General features: G+C 48.1%; 2 protein-coding genes across 2 annotated transcripts in view; one reads left to right on the forward strand and one right to left on the reverse strand.

Annotated features, from left to right (window-relative positions):
• The window catches only part of Mroh2a (maestro heat like repeat family member 2A), a 35,729-nt gene extending 26,844 nt beyond the window's left edge, over positions 1 to 8,885 (forward strand). Inside the window, exons 32-42 of the mRNA XM_051190752.1 lie at positions 1,237 to 1,396; positions 1,468 to 1,661; positions 1,883 to 2,020; positions 2,399 to 2,513; positions 4,875 to 5,024; positions 5,126 to 5,308; positions 6,168 to 6,323; positions 7,004 to 7,135; positions 7,660 to 7,762; positions 8,061 to 8,126; positions 8,606 to 8,885. Coding sequence (XP_051046709.1) covers positions 1,237 to 1,396; positions 1,468 to 1,661; positions 1,883 to 2,020; positions 2,399 to 2,513; positions 4,875 to 5,024; positions 5,126 to 5,308; positions 6,168 to 6,323; positions 7,004 to 7,135; positions 7,660 to 7,762; positions 8,061 to 8,126; positions 8,606 to 8,727 — 1,519 coding nt within the window. The 3' untranslated portion in view covers positions 8,728 to 8,885. The remainder of the gene's footprint in view (positions 1 to 1,236; positions 1,397 to 1,467; positions 1,662 to 1,882; positions 2,021 to 2,398; positions 2,514 to 4,874; positions 5,025 to 5,125; positions 5,309 to 6,167; positions 6,324 to 7,003; positions 7,136 to 7,659; positions 7,763 to 8,060; positions 8,127 to 8,605) is intronic.
• A 5,323-nt stretch (positions 8,886 to 14,208) lies between these two features.
• Hjurp (Holliday junction recognition protein) lies at positions 14,209 to 26,364 on the reverse strand. Its single transcript, XM_051190753.1, has 8 exons — positions 26,192 to 26,364; positions 26,032 to 26,098; positions 23,874 to 23,929; positions 21,511 to 21,592; positions 19,974 to 20,038; positions 18,831 to 18,923; positions 17,162 to 17,234; positions 14,209 to 15,834 (listed from the first exon to the last, which is right to left on the reverse strand). The coding sequence occupies exons 1-8, from the start codon at positions 26,285 to 26,287 to the stop codon at positions 14,327 to 14,329; spliced, it is 2,040 nt and encodes a 679-aa protein (XP_051046710.1). The 5' UTR covers positions 26,288 to 26,364; the 3' UTR covers positions 14,209 to 14,326.
• Between the last annotated feature and the right edge of the window lie 539 nt (positions 26,365 to 26,903).

Consider the following 26,903-nt stretch of genomic DNA (forward strand, 5'->3'; position numbering starts at 1 on the left):
ACCACAGTGATTCAGAAACTTTTGAAGAATGTTGCAGTTAGCACACAGCTACCGTGGTTCTGAAGCCTGGAAGTGGTTTAGCTGGTCCCTTCATCAGAGTCATACCAGATGCCACTAAGGTGACACCTGGCTGGGTTTCACATCCCAAAGTCTTGCCAGGGGCATGTAGTATTGGCAGAACTCAGACAGACGCTGTAAACCCTTGTTTCAGACACCTTTGTGGCCCATGTATTGGGTGTTAAGGAACGGTTGGCACCCTATCTCTTCATTGGCTTCCCATCACTAGTAATGAGTTACAGCTCTCCCTACCTTGAATTCTCCTGCCTGAGCTCCTGCACCAGCTCTGTGGGTCCGAAAATACAGTTTATTTGTCTCCTTGTCTATTTACTTGCTAGGCTTGTTTGCTTTTGCTCTTTAGACTTTTCCAGATTCCTAGGTCTCTGTAGTGCTCTGTTCCCAGAAGGCATTTCCCTTCCCAGCAGGGCAGTAGGATTGGCCTTGTGGTGAAGGAGACTATCTTCTTTCTAATTTAACATTACTTTTGTCTTTTTGTTTGCTTGCTTCTATTTGAGACAGATAGCCGGTCTCAAACTCCGTTTGCAGCTGAAGCTGGCCTTGAACTCCTGATCTTCCTGCCTCTACTTCCCAAGTGAGGGATTACAGGCTTGCACCATCATGCCTATCTCAAGAAGTCCATTTTTTTCCAAAGGTAGTTTGGCAGGTTACTTGCCCTCTGGAGCCTTAGTCTCCTCTTCTGTGGCATAGAGAGAGAAAACAATTTCTTTCTGGAATATCATCCTGGAGCATTAACTGGTACCTCTGTGTGTGGATTCATTCCCCCCTCCACTACACCTCTGTCTCTTGTGCCTATTCTCCTCCCCAAATTGCTGGAATATTTTTTGGGGGGAGGTATCTGATTAAAAAAACAAAACAAAACAAAACAAAAAAACAAAACAAAACAAAACAAAAACCCTGCAAACTGCTTAATGCTTCTTTAGAATCTTGGAGACATCATTGGCTGCTCCCAGAAAGTCATCAGATGGGAGATGTGGAGAAACCAAGGAGCTGTGAATTTCTCAGTGATACCCTAGAGAAAGTGAGGGACCTGGCCTGATAGAACCTTTAATGGTTCTGGTGATCTGGAATTCACCTCTTTGCACAGGGGCCACCAACGTGTGTGGCACGAGGGTTGCTAACCTGCCAGGAACTCGCTAACCTTGTTCTTTCTTTGGCTAGCCACCTGACAGAGGTGTGGCTGGCTGTAGCAGAGAATGTGCCCTTCGCAAGGACCATGCTCCATGGCTTGCTGGGCCGGCTGCAGTCAAGGTTCACCGCCCGGATAAACGCCACCTCCAAAGCTGACATCTGGCGCCTGGCAGCTGTGGACCCTCTGATGGTGAGTGCAGAGGCAGGTGCTGGGCTCCCCAGGGAAGTCCGGGTAAAATGGACCAGCCCCTTTCCCTGCAGACACTGTGCACCATCCGGCTCCTCATGGAGAAGATGGACCAGGACGACAAATTCCCAGACCTGTTCCCTGACCTGCTGTACACCTTCCTGCTGCAGCTTGGCAGCAGCCATGGGCCAGAGGCTGCCTCACCGGTCCTGAAGACCTGGAGGCTGGTCCACACAGGGCCCCTGCCCCAGGAGATGACTCTGCAGAGGTGCTCAAGGGCAGATGAACAGGAGGGAGGGACATGGTACAAAGCAGCAGGCTTGGGCTGGATGCTCTCTAGCTTTTCCTTAGAAGCCAGTGGACTCCACAAGTCCTTCCAGGAGTGGGTGTCCAGCATGGTGTAGGATTTAGACTGTGGACACCTCTGTATCTTGTGGCCATTGCCCTTAGTCCTCTTCAGCAGCCTTAGCCTTGCTTGCCTCTCTCCAGGATCACGATCAAATCCCTGCAGCTTTTGGTCAAGAGGATTAACAGAGAACCCCTGGAGCAGGCCTTGGAGGAGCAGTCTGTGTGGTCCCTGCTGGAGAATGGAGGCACCTTCCTAGAGGGAGTGAGCCTGATGGCCAGGTGGGGCCAGGTCTCACAGGGAGGGGTACAAGGTCTCTGTAGAGGCTTATATCCCTGTGAATGGCACAGCTAGGCATCTCGCTTCTGGGATCACTAACACATGGATGGATGTTCTGGACTCTGGAGTGGCAGTGGGACTGAGAGAGAGAAGGGTCCCCCAAGGCCATGGGAGATCTCTGAGCATTCCGGTCTGACCATCACATCCCTGACTTTAACTGGTACCCTGCCCCCTACCATCAGCTACCTAGGGAACAAGGGAAGGCCTAGAGATGCTAAGGGGTCTGTCTCAGTCCCCCTTCAAGCTGACTTCAGACTCCAGAGAAGAGGGCAGGAGCAGGGACGACAGCCCTCCCTGTGCAGTCCTTCTTTCCTCCTCAGGCTGTGCATGCAGAACGCGGAGAGCTACATGCAGAGGCTGGCAGAGCTGGTGCTCACGGGCATGGGCTCCGAGGTCCTGAGCTGCTGCATCAGCAGCACGGCCATCTGTGTGGAAGTGAGGCACCCAGCTCTAGGAGGGGTGGAGAGAGGGATGCAAGTGGGTGGTGGGTAGCAGTCTACAGGCTTCCTAGGATGCCACATTGTTGCTGTGGAGAGACACCAAGACTACAGCAACTCTAGAAAGGAAAACATTTAACCGAGGTGGCAGCTTGCAGTTTCAGAGGTTCGGTCCATTATCATCATGGCGGCATGAAGGCAGATGTGGTGCTGGAGGAGGTAGCTGAGAGTCGTACATCTTGCAGGCAACAGGAAGGTCAACTCCAGACACTAGGCAGTACCCTGAGCATAGGAAACATTAAAATCTGTCCCTACAGAGGCACACTTCCTCCAACAAGGCCATATACTCACTCCTACAAAGCCATATGTCCTAATAGTGCCACACCCTATGTGGTTATGGGGGTCAATTACATTCTAACTACCACACACATCTCCAGGGCAGGCGCCTGATCTTTGAGGACCTGAGCTGAGGACAGATCTCATTTTGTATGGGTATTTCCTCCTCCACTACACCTGCTCTCACCATTCATGCAAGGCCTGGCAAGCGGAGGCTGAGACACCGCTTGTGTCCCTGTGTCCTGAGGGAGCCAAACAATAGGAGTGTCTCAGCTTGGGCTGGGAGGTTTTTGTCTGGACAGCTAGGAGGTGCTTACCTTGCCACAGAAAAACAAGGAAGGCGTCATGGCCACAAGGGCTTGGTTACTCTGTCGTGTGGTTAGAGCATGCTTGCAGTCTTGGAGGAGCTGGCCAGGGAACCTTTGGGAGAAATGTCATTGCATCATGTCCAGTTGTGTTAAGGACCAAGCAGCCCTGGATAGTAGATATCAAACCTTCTGTGAGGAAGTTTTCCTGCCTATGTGGTCTTGGAGGGCCTGGTTATTGGCTGGGACAGAGCCATGGAAAATATGCATGGCTGGGTTCCAGTAAAAACCTTCCGAATGGAAAGACACTTAAACTAAACATGATTTTCATGTGTCATGTTCCCTTGAGATGTTTCCCACCACTTAAACATGTGAAAATGACCCCTGGCTTTTCACTGTGCCCCAGCCATCAAGCTTTCTCAGATTCCTTCCATGTTTGTGCCTCTGTAAACAATCCAAACACATTATAGCTTGAAGAGATTATAGCTTGAAGTGGCTGGAAGTTAGGCTAAAAGTCAGGCTACTGGGGGGGGGGGAGGATTTGGGGGAGGAAGACACAGGGACTGAGACAAAGGGCCTGGAGAGAAGTTTGGTCTTTGCCCTATAAGGTTTGTGAGATGAGAGTGTGGTCATTATCCACCCCTTGTTTGACCCTCCCTGGGAGCTCCTCAAGAGGCTGAGAGGAATAGAAGAGCTGTGTGCGTTTCAGGGCCTTGAGGAACTGGGCATGGCTATGGTTACTAGGCTCTGCCTCAGAGGCCACCAGCTTAGTGTTTAGATGTTTAGTTTGCTTTGGGCATCTTTAAAACACACTTATGAGGCTAGGGCACATGTCTCAGCCCACAAACTGCTTATTGTGCAATCAGAGGGACCTGGATTCAGATCCCCAGAGTATGTGCGTACTCCCAGAGCTGGTGGGGGAAGCACATCCTGGGGATTTATAGGCCAGAGAGCCAGGTTCAGGGAGAGACCCTGAGGGTCAGGAGTGGTGGCACATGCTTTTAATCCCAGAACTCAGGAGCCAGAGGCAGGAGTATGTGTTTGAGGCAGACCTGATCTACAAAATGAAACTGTCTCAAAACAAATCAAGTAAGGTGAGAAGCAATAGATGATGCTAACTTTTAGCCTCTGGCCTCCACAGGTATACAAGCCTGCATTTTAGCACACACACAATTAAAACATACTCATGTGTTATTGAGCATGCACACATACGTGCATCTCTCTGTCTCTCTCTCTCTCTCTCTCTCTCACACACACACAAAACTAAAAATACTCAGGTGTTCTTGAGCATGTGCCACACATGGATCTGATAGGTTCCCCAGTGGCCCAAAGTCTTGACACTCTTGAGTACAGGCCTAATGGAGATTCTGTCAACCGTCTTTGATTCATTCATGATTCTATACACTTCTGTTGAGACACTGGCAGGTGAGACTTCTACACACAGCAGCTTTCCTGTTATCTAACTGAAGAAATGAATTACGCATGTCTCTACAACAGGCAGCACTCGCCATTACTTCCCACATGGTTCCTTATTGAACGCTACAGCAAGCCTGAGGCAGCATACCACCTCCTTTTCTGGATGAGAGAGGACAGAGGCACTTAGTTCCCTCCCTCCAGCTCACAGAGTGGTCATGCTCGGTGTTGCCCCTGACTCCTCTGCCTTGTTGCTGAGTGTTGCTGACCTCTACTGTGGGTAACTGTAACACTCCCGTTTCTAGTTCATGAGTGACCCAGTTCTGCACCAGGAGAAGCTGCTGAGGCCGGTGGTGCTGATGCTGGAGAAGGGCGCAGGGCCGGACAAAGATGAGACCTTGCAGGTGCTCTCTCTACGTGCCCTGGGCAACATGGCTCTCGGTGCTCCCCGGAAGGTACCAAACGGGTCCTGGTTTATGTCCCAGGGGCTTGAGGGCTTTGTGGGCACACTCCTCCAGGAAGTGTGGGGTGCAGCTGAGGGTCTGAATTCTTCTAGGTGAAGCAGTATCGTAAACTCCTGCTGGAGAAGTGCCTGGGCTCCCTGCAGGGACAGGTGAGCAGCAGTGTGATGGCAGAAGGCATGGAGGCCCTGACCAAGATCCTCGCTGAGCTCCGAGAGGGGGACATAGGATCTTCATTTGAACCCATCTCTCAACAGTGCAGGGCATTCTTTGACAATGTAAGTCCAGATGAGAGCTTCCCTCTGTGCCTGTGTGTTCTGTTGCTTTAAAACAATACCCAAGCCTGGAGATTTATAAAGCACAGTGATTTACATAGCTTGTGGTTCTGGGGTCTGTGATATGTGAGAGCATGGTGCTTGCTTTTGGTAAGGACCTTCTGCGGCATTGCAGGATGAGATGGAGTGAGCTAGCTTGGATCCTTTCTTATTATAAGGCCACTAAGGCCACCGTGAGAATGCCACCGTTGGAATCTAATGGTGATAACCTCCAAAGGTCCCACCTCCAAATGCCATTTGTGTATGATTTGTGAGACTAAACACATGGGACTCTAGGTTGGGGCACATTCAAGCCACAGCACTCTTGTTTGCTCAAATCATGAAGAAAAGATGTGCCTTGAGGCAGAATGAGCTGGTCCTATATGGTGTGCGAGTCCTACAATGTTCCTTGGCTGACCTTGGGATCCTTGTAACAACCATGTCTTACGCTAAGAGCCAGAGACTCAGCATCCTAGAATCTGAGGGTTCGGGTGCTTCCACCCTGCGAGGAGGGAAGAGTGCCCAGTAATCCCGTGCAGCTCACGAATACTCTCTGGGTACCTGTGGAGATTGGAGCTGGGCAGGCAACAGGTGTGTTCATACTTCCATACAAACCCTCCCACATGTCTTTGGGGTGGAGTCCCAAGCTAGAGTCCTGTCCAGTCTCTTGAGTGCTACATGAACCCTGAGGAAGGAGGGGCTGTCCTAATAAAAGGGCTCCAGGAAGCTCCGTGGAAACCAAGGCATTGGAATGGTCCATGGAGGGAGGCTGGGGTTTTGCCTGCTTTCCTCATGCCAGCCTACTTGTACCTCTTGGTATCAGGAGAGCGAGCTGATACGTTTGAAGGCCTTCATCCTCTTCGGGAAGCTGGCGAAGGTGGTTGGGATTTCCAAGAAGCATTTCTTCAAAGGGGAGGTGAAGAAAGGCTGGGTCTCCCTCATGCTGCATTGCCAGGACCCCTGCCCCAATGTAGCCCAGGTAACACACACCCTCGTCTGTGTCCCATATTCTGGCGCCGCAGTGCCAAAGGGAAAAGGTGTTTTGGTTCTGCTGGCTCAGTGAGCCACTGGATTGTCTACTCCCCCTCCACCTGTCCCGCCCCTTACGAATGCTGGGACAGCAATCATCCCAGTTGACTCTGTGAGTAGGCATGCTATGGTTTCCTTTCGCTCTGGTCACTGCTGACAGCTGGGGTCCAGTTCCTTTCCTTCTAGAATATTCAGTGCCTTGCAGGCCATTTTGAGGTACCTAGACTTGGCTCCATTTAAAATTTATCGACCTTCCCTCACCGGTCCCTGTGGGTATACCCATGTCAGGCTGCTGGGAGTCGAGGAGAGGGTCCAGCTTGGCCTGTCACATCTCTGGGAGTTGGGGGAATGGGATGGGAAACGGTAGAGTAAGCGGCCTGCCCATCCCACTGTGCTTCTGGCTCTCCCACAGGGCTGCTATTAGGGCAAAGGTGTTGGCTGAAGGGGCAAGTGAGGGGCGCCTGCCCCCCCCAGGGCTTATTACAGATGCACAAGTGAGCTCTCGGAAGCCTCCAGCCCGGCTCTTCCCTGCTCTGGAGGCCTCTCTGGGGCTGCCCTCTCGCTCCTCACGTGAGACGCCACCCAGCGCCTTGCTTGTTGATGTCTCTCTTGTGCCCTGCGTCCCTTCAGGCATGTGTGGCTACCATGTTTCAGTGTGTGCATTTCTGGGGCTGGAAGTCCCTGGAGAGCTCCTTTGGTCACAGCAATGACAGCATCAATGACCAGATGACAGTTTTTCAGACAAACATGTGCTCCGTCCTGGTGAGGAGGCCCAGGGGGGACAAGGTTGGGCTTATGACCCCATGTTCACTTTTTTTTTTTTTTTTTTTTAACTGTAAAATACCCAATGGGACAATGCAAGGCTGCTCACATTAACTTTTCTAACTGCCACAACCAGAGAGTAAAAAGTTAATTTTGACAATAGAATTTGGTTTTTTTTGTTTGTTTGTTTTTGGTTCAACCGTCCAAGTCCTGGAAGGTCCTTGATATTGCTATCAGTCATGTCATGTCCCATGCTCAGGGGCCATGTGTGGCCAGTGGCTAGTGTTTTGGACAACACAGGTTCAGGAAGACAGTCAATGGGTGCTACAGAGTCAGATAATGAAACCAAGAGCTAAGGGCCATTCCTGAGCTCGGCTACCCTTCGATGTGATGCTGGGTAGGGCCCTTGCCCCCTCTAGCCAAGCCTTCCGTGTGCAAGCACTGATTCGTCAGATGGGAATGCTCTTTGTGAGCAGCCTGTCCCCATCTCACCCTCCACAGCCATGTGGCACTTGGTTTTGCAGGCCCAGAAAAAGCCTGTTGTTCTCTGTGGCTTCCTGTTGGAAACAACAATCTTCATGAAGAGTAACTTGTCAAGGATCAGAATCTCTGCTTGTGCCTTGGCAGGTGAGTAGACAGATATGCTCAGATTCACAGTGAGCCTTGAAGTCCCCACTGGATGGGGAGACAAGTGTCCAGGCTGGGGATGAGAGTCTAGGTCTACCTTACAGTACTGGCCTACTAACTCATGGGTTTCTGTGTTTGCTTGATCTTGAATAAGGGTGCTCACTGCCAATTTCTGCCTGACAGAACACTTGACTGATGTCTCCGTAGGTCAACCTGTGCCTCTTGCACAGAGGGGGGCAGAACTGTGCCTGCTGATCTCTCCCTAGTGTAAGGAGTACCTCTATGACTGTCATTTCAGGAATTATCATGAAGCAGCTGTCTGCCCATTATCTGAAGAAGATGGACCTTGTGGGGCTTCGGAATTGTTAAGTAGTGCAGACTCAGCTGTAGAAGTCTATGGCTCACTGACACTTTGAGACCACGCTGGGGGAGGGCTGGTGACCCTTGGCTGTGAGCTGCTTGGGGAAGAGGGAGTACCTGGACCTTGAAAGACAGCATGTAGTTGAGAGATTTCCAGGAGGACCATTTGGTAGGTAGAATAATACTTCTGCTGCCTCTGCCCCAATCCCACAGCCAAGACCTGTCCCTGTTGGTGGTATCATGAGTCCTGACAGGTCTGTGCAGAGCATGGGAACACTTAGCCCCGTGGCCCACTTTAGGTGGTATCATGAGTCCTGACAGGTCTGTGCAGAGCATGGGAACACTTAGCCCCGTGGCCCACTTTAGACTTCACACCAGAGGGTTCCCGGTGGTCCCTGCTGGTGTCAGCCTGCCTCAGTCTGCAGTGTGCCGGGTTCACGTGGTCCTGACCAGAAGGCCTGTTCTTTTTCTATTCCCACTCAGCTCTCCAGGACCTACAGCTAGATTCTGATGCTGGGGTCAGGAGGGCGGCCTTGGAGACACTCAAAGTCCTGGACAACTGCAATCAGCACTGGCTCTTGGCTTCACCTAGAGGACTGCCCTAAGAGGCCCCACTGGAAGATACAAACTGTCAGGGTCACATCTGCCCCATAGCAAGGCAAATCATTTTTTCATTTGTAGAAAAAAAGAGAAAACCTTGTAAAAGAATGAGCACCCATCCCTCTTCTCCCACTGAAATATACCTCCATTGCTCTCTCTGGAATGCAGAGTTTTGGTTATATGGATTGTGCATCCCAGAGTCAACCAGGGGGCAATGGGTAGCTTCAGCCCCGAAGGCCTCTTCATCCTCAGCTGAGTCTCTGTGGGTGTGGTCATACAATGCTCTCCCAAATGCGCTGAGGTGTACCCAAAGGCATGGTGTCAAGCAGCTTGCCCCCAGGGACCTCATTCCTAAAGCAAAAGGCAGAGGCATCCATAGCTAACCACCACAGCCTGGGGAGCTTCCCCTGGGAAGCAACGTTTAAAGCTGATTCTCACCCTTCCCAGAGACCTCAGGTTTTTCAAGGAATGTTTGGCCTGCTGGGACAGGAGTCCAGTGGGGCCTGGAAAAAATAGTTTGGTGGGGACAGAAAGGGGAATTAGCTTCTTCATGTCTAGAAACCAGCAAGGAGGAGAGAGAGCAAGGACAGACTTGCTCAGTCTTGAGCTGGCAACAGAGTGGTCTAGGCTGAGGCCAGGGCAGGAAAAGTATTGAAGGGAGCACTTCACAGGGCTCCCCCCTCCCTGACCAGGGAGACACACACCCAGCCCAAAGCAACTCACTTGCTGAGGCCTCGCAAGGGTGTCCTGCAACATATCCACACACATCTGTGACTTGTACCCCTACCCCTTTGTGGAACACTAATAGGCCAAAGGGTGACCAACAGAACTGAAAAAAAGGTCCCGTTTCTGAGTGGATTTTCTTTTAAAAAGTAATAGAATTCAGAAGAGTAAAAGGTTTAAGCTCCTTAGCTATGGTAAAATGTAATTATGCATAATACCAGGAAACTAACAAATCAGAGAGGAAGTTATTTATGATTTGTATAACATTAGATGGGTTCATGTGGACTCAGAGTAAACCCACTACAACACAGCTGAAAAGTATAGTCAGTGCCTTGAGAGTCTTTGAGAAGTCAGGGTCCCTAGGGCAGCATGCTCAACCTCAAGTAAGAGAGTAGGCTGGGGTATGGGTCTGTGTCAGTGCTCATCAAGCAAGCATGAAGCTTGGGTTCCATTCCTAGCATCTCAAAACAAAACAATCCTCCCAAAACCAACTAACCAACCAACCCAAAGATGTAGGCCAACCACAGAGTTTGTCACCATCAGCAGAACGCACCAATGGGCACGAAGGGGTAGCTGTTTACACTGCTGGACTGAGGAGTCATTTACAAAGACTATTTGCCAAGTTGAAGGCAGACGGCATCCACTATCTGCATGTGGCCTCTACGTGTGTGTCACAAACAGGGTTATGTACATGCAAGGATTGATCCCAGCCCATGTGCACCCTTCCAGACATTCAAGACAATGGAACAATCTACCCAGAGATGAGAAGTCCACACAGCACCCATCAGTTTCATATCACTAACACAAAATACTTGGGGCTGGGCTCTATATAAAAATGTTCAATTCAGTTTTGTAAAGTCAAGGAGCAGACAAGAGATTTGGTGAGGGCCGGGTAGCAGATGTGAGAATAAATGGGGAAGGAGCAGACACCACTTGCAAAAAATGTAAAGCTGTTGAAGGCTTTTAAGGAGCAGCCTTAAATATCCCCCCCCCTCCAGGGTCCAAAGGAGATGCTACAATAAGCGAAAGAACTAGGCTCTAAGGGCTAAGGACAAGAATCTGCTCACAACACATTCTTTCTATCCATCTCTTTATTGCTCTACAATAGTTCTTTTGCTACAGCGAGGGTCCTGGAATATATACATTTATAACAGCAATTCTTTTGGCAGTGCCTTGTGAGGCTTGAGTTTCTCAGGGTCATGGAGGCAGGTAAGAGTCACACACAGAGTAGTAACTGTCAGCTATGATTTATGGCAGTAGGTAAGAATGGTTAGTAAAGGCTCTACGATGAGGTCACCTAGGGAATAAATCAACAACGGAGTCTTAAATGGGAGATATCGTGTGCTTATCTGCGTTCTTTAAATGTGGCTAAGTATTAAGCTAAAATTTTATTAATCAGCAGATTTCATGAATGAGGTAAAACCTTTTTTCTCCATGGGCTGCTTCCAAGTGGCTCTGGAGCTCCATTTTTACAAAGGGCGGGGTGAGTGTCCTCAGTAGCTAGGCAACCTGTGTAAGCAGCAGAGGCATAAATAGGTGCAGCTTTTGGTCTGCAGCAGCACTTTTGCTAAGGTCAGCTGCTTAAAAGAAGCTTTTTAGGTCTAAGCACTTGTTGCTTAAGGTTGTAGAAAAAGAGGATTTAAGCTTAATTTGTACAAGAAATGGAACCTGGCACCTTCTAGCTGCTCTGGCCACAAGGTGCAGATCTTCAGCAGGTCTGTAGGAAAGTTTACTTCTCTGAGGATGAGCAAATGGCTGATTACCTTTCTTGTTATTCTAAGTAATAAATCTCTAAGCTAAAATCTTGGGTTAATAAACTGAGATAAAGGTAAGTTCAAAGAATTAAAAATCATTTAGTGTGAGGTTTAGGTTATTGCTTCTCTTCTCTGCAAGTGAGGTAAAACCAGGGCATGCTTATTTTCTATCTAAATGACTATGAATAAACAGTTTTAGGCCTGTAGTAATTCCGTGTCCTTGAAATACTTTTCCTGGACACTTAACACTGACCAAATGCCTGCCAATAAAGATAACGTCAGGAAGGCAGATCTCTACATTTGCATTAGAGGAAGATACAAAGACCAGGTTGTGGGAAACAGGGTTTTTTTTTTTTTTTTGACCGTGTGACTGTTTTCACAAGTAAGTAGGGGATGCTATCAATATAATCCAGATGCATTGGGGAAATTGTGCCCAATAAATGATCAAATAGTGCTGGACTGTAGGAAAAAAGTCCCAAACTTTAACAGATGGGAATAAGCTACAGCAAGAAATCTACAGCAAGAAACAGGCAATTCATTCAAAAGGCAACAACTCCAACACATCTTATATCTTGGTTTAGTCCTCCATCAGAATCCTTAATTCTGATGGGTTAACCTTATAAAATGATGGCTGAATGATTACTGTATAATCCTGTGACTTGTAGCAGAAAGCTAAAGAGTTGAATGGAGTCAAGCTTGAGCTTTTATAACCACCCTGAGAACTCAACAAAGTTCTAGGACAAAGTCCTTAAATCTTTCCAGGAGGCAAAATTCCCACTCAGGCAGAGAAACCCGCCACACAACAGATGCACATGCCTACCAGTGTTACCACCCTGGGGACACACCTCCAACATACGAACCTTTGGGAGACACTTAAACCTCAGCACCAGCATATGCAAACTCCTGTCAAATGTGAACCCCCTTGAAGCAAAACTGCAAAATATATACTATTATTTATGGGAGTTAAAACCAGAAGTTACGAGTTAAACATTCCATTAGCAAATCTTCTGAACTGACTTCCACTTTTGGCCAGCCCAGCCCAGCCCAGCTCCTTCCACTAGGTGATACTAGACCAGAATTCTCATGAAGCCCAAAGAAGGGTCTAGAAGTGCAGAGGCCATGCCCACCCTGGGGGGTGCCTAAGCCCTAAAGAATTGCCAGAATATTCTGAGGGAATCATGAGCCTCCTTCCTGCGAGGTATCAGGATGTAAGTGTTCACTGGCCTAAGTCCTTCAAGTCCAGATGAAGCCCTAACAGTGTCTGGAGGTGTGGGGCGGTATGTGTGTGTGTGGGGGGGGGCAGGAAGGTTACATGGGGTCCACAATAGAAATGGCATTTTTTAAAGGAGACAAGCCCTTACTCTGTAGCCCAAGCTAGTCTGCCTGAGCAGAACCAGCCAAGCATACACCTTCTTCATCTCAGCCTTTTACCCTTACAACAGTCCACCACCACAAACATGGCTGCTTAAACTGCCCAGCCCATGGTAAACTGTTAAGACGGCCAGAGGTGACTAAAAGGCAGTACAGATGCCGTCCTGGCTGGAGACCTGAGAAAGGGCGACCACAGGAAACTTGCTGAGGGAAGGACAGGAGAAAAGCAGGGCTTTCAGGTTTACATTGAAGAAACATTCACAAGGTAGCACTGTACCAACAACTGTCACTGGAGGGTTGGCACATAGGTTTTGTCACCATTCATGGAATATTTCATAGAATATTTGAAATTGTTTGTTAAAAACAACTACCAGCAGCTGGGCAGGGGTGGTGCATGCCTTCAAACTCAACACTGGGGAGGCAGAAGTAGGTGGACCTCTGAGTTCGAGGCTAGCCTGGTCTACAAAGCTACCCAGAAAAACCCTGTCTCAAAAAAATCAAACAAAACAAAACAAACAAAACCAGCTACAGGCAACCAGAAGCTACCTCAGTAGAAACAGAGGCCTCAAGGATGCTGCATGGCTACAAGAGCAACTGGAAACACCTCAGAATTGTTTCAAATCTCTTCTAAAAGCATCAAGACCTTGGAATTACTTCTTGTAGGTGAATCTCAGGTGGTTTTAGCTAGCTGTCTCTTTTAAAGACCCGACAGTCCTATTTACTTCAAGGATCACTGTGCCCAGGGCTCAAATGTAGGTTTCATAAGATAGCAATGTTTCAACAAAACAGAAAATGTGAAGAATGTTCTAGAAAGCATGTCTAAATGGGGAAACCCCCCCCAAAAAAAACAAACAAACAAAATTTGAGACAAACAGGCCCACAGGACTGACTGACACTGAAAATGTATTTATAAAATACCAGGTACTTTCCACGGCACCAGTTGTCCCAGGCACAAAGCAAGGGCAGAACAAAGAGTTGTGGTGCTGGATGTTTTGTGGTGCATCTATGGCCAGCCTGGGTGACAGTGACAGAGACTAACTAGAGGCAAGATTTCTAAACTTTGGATTTACCTAACAAAAACCACTTTTCCATCATGACTGATGAAAAACAATTCTTAGTATAATCCCAATAGTGTTTCAAGGCCAGCTGATGAATTCCTAACTTCTATCGACTGTACTAGTCCCTGGTGGGAAATTCCATCATGTTAAAGAACCCAAGGCCAAGAGCAAAGGAAACTGTTGGCGAGTGCAGCCTGCCAAGGGCACTGCCACAGAAGGTAGCTGGAGACCCAGCTGGCATGGCACCTAGGATGGGTTCCTTTGCGTATCTGGCCCTACTCCCTGGGTGTCATCTGTGGCCTTCAACCAGGAAGATCTAGTTCACAAAGTATTTTACCCATGAAAAGAAATTACAAAACAAAAATAATCTCAGCAATTGGGAAGCAGAGCCCCATGAATATGGTCAGGAGACACAATAATGGCTGAGCGTGGCTGGGAAAGCCCAAGGCACCACTAACATTCCACATGAAAAGATGATGGCGATTTAGAGCTGGGGAGGTGGCTGGGGAGGGGCTGAGTGGCTGTGGGGAGGGAGACGAAGTGATACACTGTTTACTGTGATACCCTGAGTTCCAAACAGAAGTGTCTGCCATAGCATCTTGTACCTCAACAGCTACTCATTACAACAGACATCAGGCCCAGCGGACAGGAACACCTTATCAGCAGTCAGGCCACACAGGGTTGGCCTGCTTTTCTGGTTAGGGCACTGCTTTGCCTGATGCTCCGGAAGAATCCCATGACTTGGCCTGGCGTGCACACAATAGGGGGTATGACAACTTGCGCCTCTTTGTTGGGAAGCGAGGGTCTCTCATAACAGCACTAGCAGTCCATGCAAACATTTGAGTCTCAACTGGAATTGAGTCCTGTGGGCTTCTTATGTTCCAGCCAAGTGCTGACAATTTTGGGGAACTCTGGAATCCAGAGTTTGAATTTAATTTTCTTAAGTCCTCTGTCTGACTAGGAATAGCTGCACCAGCTTTCTTTGGAGATACTGTAACACAAGAGGTCACCTTCACCTGCCGAGGTGACATCAAGCAATACTTCTGATAAAGCTTATCAAATTCTTCATTAATCTCATCATAGCGATTTCTCCCTCGGCTCAGGGGGCTTGTCCATGGTGCTGAAATAGCTGTACTGGGTGATACTGCCTTTCTAATTGGTCCAGAATTATGTCCTTGAAGAAAAAGGCTAGACATTTGTTGAGAATGGCCTAAGCTTTGTGAGGTGCTGTCCCCCGATGGTAATAGAGCAGAATGGCTCCTTGGGGGACAGCTACTGGCTTTGACAGACATTTCACTCAGGTCTTCAAAAATCTCACTCGACCTCTTTTCTCTGTTGAAAGGTGAACTCAGCCTGTGGGTTTTTATGCCCTGGGGGCTGCCTGGGCTTCGAGGAATACCTCTGTGCACATCTACAGACCAGGATTCTGTGGGGCTGGCTAGGGCAAGCTGTTTTCCAGAAGACAGGCTACATTCCTGATGAAGTTTGTCAAATTTCATTTCAATTTCCCTATACCTCTTCTCTGCTCGACTTGGAAACATCCTTGGTCTGGGAACTATTTTAACTGGTGAAATTAGCCACTGTAATGTCTTCACTCTATTTTCTTGCTCATGGTAGTACATTTTGTTTAAGTCTAAATACTTCTGAGGCATCACCTGAAGCTCCTTCCAAGATGGACTGAACTTATGGACTTGGAGTTTGCTTCCTTCAAAAGATCCCCTTTCCAGTTTTAAGTCTGTCTTGTGGGGAGCAGTGTGCAGTAAGTTCTTGCAGTCACTTAATACCTCTTTCCGTGGCTTTGAATGGGGCCCCTTCTTGGAGCTCCTTGGAAAGGGCTTGCTTCTGTGGCCATATGTCCTATTCATGTGTACCCTACTCTTTCGTGACAGCCTCCTCCTGGGGTTCCAGTTCTGGTTGATGGAAGTCTTGGTGGAGATTATGCATGATGGCTTTAAGCTCAGAAGCCTACTCATTGAATGCATCATGCCTTCGTACAAATCACTGACTGTCACATTGCAAATGTCATCAACCTCAAGAGGCTGACTGCTTAAGCTGCTGCTGCTGGTCCCTAGAAAGGAGAAGCTGTCATTTCTAGGCATAACAGTCATGTCAGCCTGACAAGGGTTTGAGGGACTCCAGTCTCTGGAAGATGAAGCTGACATTTCAGGGCTACCAGAGCTCTCTGCAGAGATACTATCCTGGCATCCTGGGAGAAAAATATACAAAGTCAGGGTAAACCATGGCTTAATTCGTCCATACTAAGGTCAGAGAGCACAAGAGACAATCACAATCACGATGGTTTAAAACAGCACAAACAAAATAAAACGCCAGAAATGTTAAGGACAGACTCTCCTTGGCAGACTTTAGCAACCAAAATTGACCAAATTGACTTTTCACTCCAGTTTTCCAAGAATCTGCTCCTCTTTACCCTGTTTAGACATAGCTGTTGGCCCAAAAGCCAATACAATACACACATAGATAAAAACTTCCAAGATTAATCAGAAAGGAAAATTCTACAAACCTAAACACATTCAATTAAAAGAAAAAAAAAAAAAAGCCAACAAAGGGGACTAAGAGATAACTCAGTGTTTAAGAGGATTTGCTGCTCTTCCAGAGCACCAGAGTTCAGTTCCCAGCACCCACAATAGGCAACAAACAAATGCCTGTAAATCTAGCTCCAGGGGAATGTGATATGCTCTTCTGGCCTCTGTGGTCTGTGGCACCAGAACACACGCATGCATGTACACAGAACAAAAACCAATAAATAACCCCAAACTCCTGACCTCTATAGGATGGCTGGGAAGACATGTTCCTGTGCACGGTGCAGCTCTGACTTCTGTATTACATAACTACATGGATTTTAACAAGTAAAATCAAACCTACAGAATCAGGAAAAACCCACCTAGCACTCAAGCTAGGTGATCTTATGAGAAACAACAGTGATGGCAACTCAGGGGGCTGCTAAATGAAGTGGGTGCCATCTAACTGGGTCTATTGCTAAAAGGACAAAAATGGCTACAAAGGACATTGTGGCTCAGTTGGTAAAATTATATCATGCCAATGAGAAGTCTCTGGCACATTCTAAACTTGCTATGCTATAGTCATGGAGAATCACCTGGTACTTAGAAAGTACATGTGAAGCATTTAGGGTAGCTTCAAACATGAGTCAAATAAATACTGCTTGTGTTCATACATGTGTGCCAGGGAGGGTCAGTGAAGGAACAATGATGAATGCTACCTGTGACACACAACATGGACGGCCACTGGTTACTTGGGTGCTGCTAGACTCAAAATGTTCAAACTGAGGGCAAAGATCTATGTAGCATCTGGTATCATGACCACAGAGGGAAAACCAGCCCAGGTTTCAGTGAGACTACACTGAGGTTATCTTTATTGTTCTCGGAGACATACACCACTAACAGCTTGTGCTGCTGAGACACCCACACCGAACACTCAACATAGGTAGCACCAAGGGCCCCAAGTGTCGAAAGATGAAAGATACAGTTCATGTAAAATTACCCCCTCATACTCACCAGGGGCTGGTGAGACACGTGAGGAAGAAAGCAAAGTCACGAGCGCGTCTTTTCCGTTTCTCTTCTCTGCATTCTGAAACCAGAGCCAATGATAAGAGTATTAGGTGTTAAGACCTTATTCGTACAAATACACTGTCCTTGGATGATGTCAGTTATTCCCACTTCAAAACAAGCATCGTTGTAATTGTAACATGACCGTGGCTGATAGTCTTCAAGCCACAGAGAAAGTCCCAAAACATCTGAGATTTCTGCCCACAAGGGCACAGCCACCTTTCTGGCAGTTACTCCCTACCCAGCCATCGGTGGCTCTTGTTTACATTACACTTGTGTGGTGCTTTGATAAGAAAATGGCCCCCAAAAGGAGTGACACTACTAGGAAGCGTGGCTTTGTTGGAGGACATGTGTCACTGTGGAGGCAGGCTTTGAGGGTTCATATATGCTCAAGCCACGCCCAGTGAGACACTTTACTTCCTGTTGCCTGCATATCACATGTAATAGCCCCTCTACAGCACCATGACTGCCTGCCCGCCACCATGTTCCCTGCCAGGATGATAATGGACAAAACTAAAACTGTGGGCTACTACCTTAATTAAATGCTTTCCTTTAGAAGAGGCGCTGTGGTCATCGTGTCTCTTCACAGCAATGGAAACCCTGAGATGACTTGGATTAGTCAGAACGTCCAGAGGCCAGGGAGATAGTGGGCAGAGGTCAGATAAACTTGGGCCTAATTCTAGCCCTTTCCTCTGATCACGTAAGAACCAGGAGGATGCCACCTGCTCTGCCAGGAGAATGCATTCCTAGGACAGTGACTGAGGGATCCCCAAACAGGCTTCGGCTCACTACCAGCCCAGTAAGACCATCGACTCCATGGGAACTTGCAAGCGTCAGTGGGGGAGGAATTGCCTCTTATTTAACATTACTCCTTAGGCATCTGGCATTAGGGAGTTAGGATGTCCTTCATTTTGTGAAAGATGCTGACAGAACCTGGGAAACCGGTAGAGGAGGTGACTTCTACAGGGGAATCTCCACCACCAGCTGTCCTAGTTATCCTTAGCTCTCAGCCCGACACAGCCTATAGTCATTCACCTTAAGAGGCTCTCCAATGAGTAACAGTCTTTATCAGGTGGACGGGTCTTGATTACTAATGGGGAAAGGAGGGCCCAGCCCACTATCGGTGGCATCACCCCGTGGCAGTGGTCTTGGGCTGTGTAAGGAACAAGCTTTGGGGAAGCACTGCAGTGAATTGCAGGGCACCCGTGCTAGGAGAGAGGCCTGTGGTCTGCCTGCTGCCTCCTGTTCACCCACCTCAGACCAGGTGCAGCGACAGCAGTGGAGACCTCACCAGGAAAGGTGGGGGTTGCTCTCCTCACCTGTGCAGCTAAGAACTGGAGTTGCTCTTGGAGTCTGTGGCCCCACCACAGCAGATCTATCCCAGTCAACCCCCCCCCCCCCCCCCGCCCCTGAGCATGTCTCCCTGAGTTTCCCTGATGCTGCCTAGGTCCCTGGAGCATTCAATGAAGAAGAGAAAAAGTCTGATAGCACGTGAAAAGTGTGGAAATAATTACTGAGATCCCGCCATAGGCTCTGAGGACAGCACATGAAATCCTAACTACTGAACCCCAATTTGTCTTTAATGTCTAGTCGAGTCTTACCAACAGACACAGATTACCTTAAAATACTCCTCATCTTGAAGCAGAATATCCACCTGGGTGAAGTACTTCCATCTCAAATCATTTTTCAAAGAGCTTCCAGGTACTGTAGGCTGATCAGACAGAAGTCAGAACCCTCAGTCAGAATGCCAGGTGCCTCCAGCCTTGTGAATTCTGGAACATCTGAAAGCTCATGAGTGCTCGAATATCTAAAGGAAGTTATTTCAGGTCATTCTTCCACATTTGCTGTTACAAAGTGGTAGGGCCTCTTTGAACTCCCAGACTCAGTGTGTGATTGCAGGGATTTTATCTGGGATCCAGAGGAACTAAAATGACCAAGAGCACATAACCCTGAAGATGCCTATAATGGCATTACTAGAAAGTAGGGAGGCTGGCGATGATCAGAACATCCCGACTACTGACGGAGAAGAGACCTGCCTCTTCCTCTCTCTCCTGACACCGGAAGGGATCATCTCCCTTTCTGACATCTGTGAGGACTGTCGCCTCCACCAACCAGGTAGGTGAGAATCAGAGGATACAAGGAGGCAGGTCACTCCCACTCTGGGGACACTAGAGGAAACAATACATAAGGTTACTAAGTTTTTAGGTCAGTAACCTTGTGACCACACAGATTTATGTGTTTGTCTGCCTATCTATCATCTATCTATCTATCTATCTATCTATCTATCTATCTATCTATCTATCTATCTATCTTTCTTTCTTTCTTCAGGGTTTCTCTGTGTAACAGCCCTAGCTGTCCTGGAATTCACTTTGTTCACCAGGCTGGCCTTGAACGCACAGAGGTCCACCTGCCTCTTCTTCCCAAGTACTGGGATTAAAGGCATGTGCCACTACTGCCCAGCTGACCACACAGCTGACCTGGAAACACTGGAACTGCCCAAAGGCAAGACTGGGTCAAAACTGGCAACATCTAGTGGCCAGTCAAGGATGATGGCATATAGCAAACACCTTCCTGAACTAGTCTATGCTGGCCTTTGAGGAAGAGGGGCCTGGATGTCGGGATCTAAAAGGGTGCCCAGAGCTGAGGGCAGCAGCAGAGCCATGGGGCAATCACAAAGGAGGGATGCTGCCACAGGCCATACACTCTCTGGGAGCTGCAGCCACATCTGATGCTGCCCAATGTCACTAGAAGCTCCTCTTACCATCAAGGTGCAAGACAACTGTTCCTCTTCGTCTAAGCTTGTATCTGCTCTGCTGCTTTCTGAATCTAGATGTAGAGAAAGTTTTAACACATGAACATCTCACAGGTGTGTATCTCGCAGCTCATGTATCACTTGAGACATGTCTATAGTAAAGATCTCTGCTGGCTTAAGAATCTTTCCCTGGGGTTGGGAAGATGGTTTAGGTATTAAGACTGTGGTGCACACCTTTAATCCCAGCACTCAGGAGGCAGAGGCAGGCGGATCTCTATGAATTCAAGACCAGTATAGTCTACACAAACTGTCTCAAAAAACAAAACAAAACAAAAAACCAACCAACTAGAACCAAAAAGAAAGGAAGAATGCTTATTGCTATTCCAGAGAAATTGAGTTCAGTTCATAGCACTCATGACGGGCAGCTCACAACAACCTGTAACCCCAGCTCCAGGGAAATCTGATGCCTCATACACATAATTTAAATAAAATAAATCTTAAGAAAAAGGCTGTTCCTTTTGTGCCCATGATTGCCAGTAGTCTAGCCCCTCTGATCAGGAAGACACCCGACTCATCAATAGGAACAGCAAATTCTCCAATTCAGTGACCTCTGATCTGAGACACTCTTGACACTTACCCAATAGGACTGAACTCCTAGAGATAATGGGAGTTCCCACCTGCTGCCCAACAGCTAGGGGCTGGGCCACTGAACAGTGAAATGTGGCTAGTCAGGCTGAGGGACAGAGCTTTTAACAAATAATTCACTGAAACACCAACAGGCATCATGGCCCCAACACCCAAGGCATCACCTAAGCTTCAAATAGTAGGGGGAATCTAATTGGTTTGTAAAGCTAGGCTCCCCAGTAAACCAGGAACCCCAGCAAGCAGCATCACCACCCTCTCACTGCTTTCATTTGAGGAAAGAAAAATAAAAAAGGCTTGCTCCCCCCTTCCCCAAACAGGGATTCACTGTGTAGCCTTGGCTGGCCTGGAACTCCCTTTGTAGATCTAGCCGGCCTCGAACTCACAAGAATTCCACCTGCGTTTGCCTTGCAAGTGCTTGAACTAAAGACCTGTGCCTCCACACTGGGCTACAGACTAAAGTTCTAAAGATAGACCAGCTGGAATGAAGCAGGTGAGGAATATCTCGGCAGTGGGAAACCCAAGGTGGCAAGTGGGAGGATCTTTCTGTGATTAGGCTGCAAAGGGACTGAACAGTGGGGCCTGGGGAGACAGGAAGAACACAGCCTGGGAGCCTCATGCAAGGCAAGGAAGCTGAATAAGGAAAGACAGACACTGGCTGCAGAGGTGAGGAAGGGGGAGGTCGTAATAGAAGCTGGTGCTCCTGTGATCCTTCAGGGCAAATCCTAAGACCTACTAAATGTTGACACTAGTGGGCAAGACATGGGTCCCCATCTTCCAGGGACCTAGGAGGACAAGAAATCTACATAAAACATTAACAGTAAAATCCCGCATCTGTAAACTGCTGTAATGGGGACAAGCTGGCCTTGTCCCTAGCCTCCCTTTCTAACAAGATAACACTCACCATCTCCCAGGACTTGTGACCAGGGATCATTGCCGTCTGGAGCTTGCCTATTTAATCTGGTAAACATCTTCACAGAAGGGTCCTTGGGGTATAACAATCAAGAAATACAGGCTTCATTAAGTCACAACACATTTCTAGCTACTGTATATCAAAACATTCACAACCCTAGTGGGACACACCAGGGAAATAACAGCTTTGCAATTATCTTCCTGTATGTGCTTAAATGAAGGACGGCAAGACTCCCAGAAGACAGTGGAAAATTCCACTGGTCCACAGGGCTGACCTGGGGTCTACAAGTATTGTAGTGTGTGGCCATAATGTGGCTGCAGCAGCCCCTGCTGGGTGGAGGCACTGAGCAGTCAAATGGTCACTCCCCCCCCCAGGGGAGGCCACTGAGCAGTCAAATGGTCACTCCCCCCGGGGAGGCCACTTCCACTCTCTAAGGCCTGTGTTCACCAGGCTCCACTAAGAAGGTGGCAACAAGTGCTTATTAGTATGTGTCAGCACTCAACAGAAGGCCGCTTACACAATTCAGAAGCCAGCGCAGTGGGCAATGTCCTTCAGGTTCTAGCTCTATTGGGGCCAGGGAACCTGAGGTGGCCAGTCGGCACCAAACTAAGGGACTCCTACCTCCAGGGACATCACTGCAAGCTAAGACCTCAAAGCTTTCGGCTTAAATTCTATGGTTTCCAGTGTCTGAAGGGCAGAACTTGATATTCATGAAGCAGCCAGTCCTCAGTACCCACTACTGCTTGTTTGGCACCGACACAACAAACCTGTGCGGGCAATGGGGTGTCCATCCTAACTTCCTGCCTTCCACCGTCCTCAGGAGGGCAGTCTTGGAACCAGCATAAACACTTGGTCATGGGGGGACATCACCAATAACAAACCCCAGCAACACCGTGGAAACCCCAGCAACACCGTGGAAACCCCAGTTGTTACTACAGCTTTTCTAGTCCTAAGAAAAGCTCCAGCAGTTTTACAGACCTTAGGCAGAGGGTCTACTACATTTTAAATAATTACTACTACCTTAAATAAATAACATTTTTTGCTACCAGAATTACCACTCTAGCACTGGGCTGACAGGTGAATGGCTGTACGTGTAATGTAAAGACAGCACGTCCTGTAGCCCCGAATGAGGGTGACAGAAGGGTTAGGGCAGGCTGCTCCTCGAGGACCATGCAATGGGCTTAATAAACCAAGCCATGGAATACATCAGGTGTGTTCACTTTCACCCTCATGACAGAGCCGAACCACAATTAACAAATACATGGCTGGCACATCCTCAAGCATCTACATCTTTACAGATAGAGCACGCAGACCCTGATTCAGAACAGGAAGGTACAAGGGCCAAATGCCTTGGAATTGATCAGCAATTAAAAAAAGAGAGAACATGGCTGTAATCCTAACATCCCAGGAGGCCAAGGGAGGACTGATGCTATACAGCAAGATCCAGGTGAGCTTGAACTACAGTCTGAGTCTCTGTCTCAAAAATCCCAAAGGGCAATTAGATTATACAATAGCTGGTGAAGACAGGGTTCCCTTATTGATTAACTGGAAAGGAGTATGAGGTGCATTTACAGATGGAACTAAAATGGCATCAGTGATCACACAGCATAGCAGCCAGCTAACCCAAGTGTTCTAGTCTTCCTATGGCTATAATAATTAACCAAGGAAGCGCAGTTTCAGAATTGCTATTAATGTTATGTAACTTTCATCTTGACGTTCCATTCTGGGTAACAGGTTTCCCCAGGAACCATGGTTGTCCGAGATCCAATTAGACCAAACAGCCTTATAGTTATTGCCAGGGCAAAAAGCCTCACATTCTCACAGCAGGAAGGCAAACTATCGATGCCATCTAGGAAACCAGGATCTGATCACTAGCTGTAAAGCCCTGGTACCGGGAACCCCTCCTTCTAGAGGACAGAAAGGCAGAAGGGTGTGTGATTCTGCACTCTACCGCCTCCTCATCCTGCACCCTGGTTTTCAGAGGATGAAAGGACCACTGTTTTTTACCAAAGGAAATGAGATTTGGTCTTTTTTTGTAAGAACCCAAGAAAGGAGCCCCCAGCTGGCCTAGTACACAGCCTGCAGGTCCCCAAGCCGGACCACTATCTGCACACATGAGATGGCCGAGAGGGCCCTGTGGACTATGATGGAGAAAACTTAGCACACAACAGGCAGACAACGGAAGAAATATCTCTCTGTCAATCTCCAAATGCAGGAGAAAAGGCAGAGAAGGGCAAACATCCTGAGGTGGTGTTCCACAGTTCTCAGCCGTGGCCTCAGGCTCACTCACACAGGGATGTAGTCATGTCATCACTACAGCAAAGCATTAAGAAGGTAAACCTGACGGTAATTACCTGAGTTTGTTCCTTGTTTCTTTCCTTTATCAGCTTTCCTCCCCAAATTCTCAATCCTTAAAAAAAAATGAAGATGACAACTGAAGTAATCAGAAATGCTCAGTTTCTGCCCAAAATGCACCAAGCTGAATGGCACAAAAGGCCATACATTAAAAGCAATCCAGGTTTTGACAGTGTTGGACAACTAATGACAACCTCTCCAACCCAGAAGGCAACAGCTTACCTGATTTCACCACTAATCTGAAGGGCTGAGGACAGCTCACATCCTAAACACACGCTACATGCATACTGAATGGAGAGGGGGCACATTTACAAAGCAAGCATCCCCCTTCACCCCACCTCCCAGACAGGGTTTCTCTGTCTAGTCTTAGCTGTCCTGGAACTCACTCTGTAGACACGGCTGGCCTTGAACTCACAAATACCCAGCTGCGTCTGCCTCCCCAGTGCTGGGATTTAAGGCATGTGTCACCACTGCCTGGCTTAGAGCAAGCATTTTTATAGGGCAATTTTTTGCACACCATCCTAGGCTTTCCTAGGGCAATCCCGTGGCATAATACAGAGAACTCTGGAGTTCAAATGCATCAGCCCTGTCACCCACTAGCTAGCAGAGCCTGTGCAATATACTCCTTCTAAATCTCCTGGGAAAATAAAGTTACTAAGGAAGAATGGTGGGTTTTGAGGTTTGAGATGACTGTATTATAACAGAAGCGGGAAAAAAATTCCACAACCCATCTGCATGTAACTCCTACCACCTAGAAGCCCATGGAACAGAGACTTAGCATCTTTGCTGTAGACAGCCAGCAGTAGACAGGGAAAGGAAGTTCAGATGACTCCCAGACTCTCGGCTCATGTAGCAGAGCCAGCATGTGAATCCTGGGAGGTGTGTACAACAGTGTTTCTAGTAGATAGCGATGCTTGAGTTTATGGGCTTCAAGAATCAAATGGAGGCGTTGCTACCCTGGCTGAGTGGCCCTCTCTGTGGGAATCTACCTTTTACTGCAATGGTTTTTAAGAAGGGCTTCCACTGCAGCATTGAAACTGAACTCTACAAATCTCACAGGTGCACAGTCGACACAAGCAAATGATTCCACCCCTGTTGTGGCTGCCGCAATCACTGTCTTTGACTGGGAGTTCATGCTATTGCACAGGGAGGGTCAGGAGCACCTTAGGGAAGGCCACGTCAAAGTCTCTCTCAGATTAAGTAACAGGATGTTGGGACTTATGTCATGAATACAAGCTACAAGCTTGCTAGGATGCAGAGCTATTAACAATTGCAGTCCTAGGAGTCAGTGTGCTGGCCAGTGCTCAGGGAGGAAGGACCAACAGAGAAGGCCTCAAACTCTTCAGGTACTTCACTTGTTCTCGTATAACGGAGTATCAGGTTTTCACCGACGAAATGAGAGTGTTATTCAAGATAGAGAGGTTGTCCAAAACATTTCAGACACTGCCCACACCTTCATGAACAGTCACAAGAACATAGAGAAGCCTACAGACAGCACCCTCAAGGACCCCTATATTACTGCATCCAGATTCCACCTAGAGCAAAAACAACCTGTTGCAGTATTATTTATGTCTCTTTCCATGAGACAAAGTGCAAAGGCTGCATCTGTCAGAGTGGGTCCTATAGATCCTTGGCAGACTGTGATCTGAAATCATATTTTATTAATAAATGATGAGTCTACGGAAGGAACTAACATCATCAAATGCAAACACACCCCAGTTAAAGAATTCAAGAGGTTTAAGGCAGTACACAACATTTAATAAAATGGCCCCGGAAAGGCAGACAGATGGAGTGTCCACAACATATGGGTCCGAGTTACACAACTCATGTGAGCCCAGCAGTCCTGGGTGCTGTCCCAATGGCTTTGCAGGCACTCCGATGGCTGTTAACACACCCATACGGTGTACCCATGGTTGTATACATCCTTTTTATTTTACAGAGACACTGTACTTATTGCCTTTAAGCAGTTAGCTCGGGCTTCCGCACCAGGCATTTAAAAACTCAGGCTGCATCTATGTCTCCAGGCACTCCTTTTAGAATAATGACTCGGAAAATCAGCAATTCACGGTTGCACGGTGAGGGGAAAAAGTGCTGCACTGCAAATCCTACCCCACCATTCTATTCTAGCACACTGCCAAGAGGAGGAAGGTTCCATACCCTGAGGCGTCTCGTAGGTCAGCGTGGCCATCTGCACCAACGGGTCGTCCTCAAAGGGCTGGTTGTACTGCGGGGGAAGAGAACTGGTGAGATCCTAGGGCGCTGAATCCCCGTCCGCCCCGCCCGCCGTGTCCTCCCCGCCTCGGCCATCCCAGCCCACCTTTGCTATCAGCCGCTGCATGTACGTCTGGAAACGGCTACGGCTTTCCTTGAGATGCCGCAGCAGCCGGCTATCCGACTGACCCCCAGGATCCATGGCGCAGGCCGCTCACAGCCTGGAATCAGCACGGCTCAGGCCGGCTCACAGATCAAACGGGCCGCCCGTCGCCCTGATAGGGCCTTTCAAACCTATCTACGCGGCCGATCCCTCCCGAGTTTCCGGCCGCCTCTTCCAGGGAGTGCTTCCGGCGGAAACGGAGGGAGGGCAGCCGGAGAGGGTGGAACATGCGCATTGCGTCCCCATGGTGCACTCTCGTGCCCTCTAGAGGCGCATGGACGAATTGCCTGGGTGTCCCAGCTGGGTCCCAAAGGCGGTCCCTGCCTTCTTTTAGAAGCCCTTTTGGGTCGCAAGAAGCTGCCAGCTTGGAAGGGCTGAGAGAAAGAGCCAAATAACTATCCTGAAAAGAGTCAGGAAAGCCAGTGTTCATAAATTCCAACAAAAGACACGTTTAAAGGTACTGACCGATATTATAAATAAGACAAAATCTGGTTTTTATCCTAGGGTTTTAATCAACTTCCTCTCCAGTTTCTGATCATATACTGTTTCTTGATTGACATTAATATTGCTACTTGAGAGGGTAGATAATTTGGTGTACATTTCATGAGGGCATTTATTTCGGTCGACATTTTAGAAAATGTTCAGATAAGTTTTT

This window comes from Phodopus roborovskii, unplaced genomic scaffold, assembly GCF_943737965.1.
Source record: "Phodopus roborovskii unplaced genomic scaffold, PHOROB, whole genome shotgun sequence".
Classification (NCBI taxonomy): domain Eukaryota; kingdom Metazoa; phylum Chordata; class Mammalia; order Rodentia; family Cricetidae; genus Phodopus; species Phodopus roborovskii.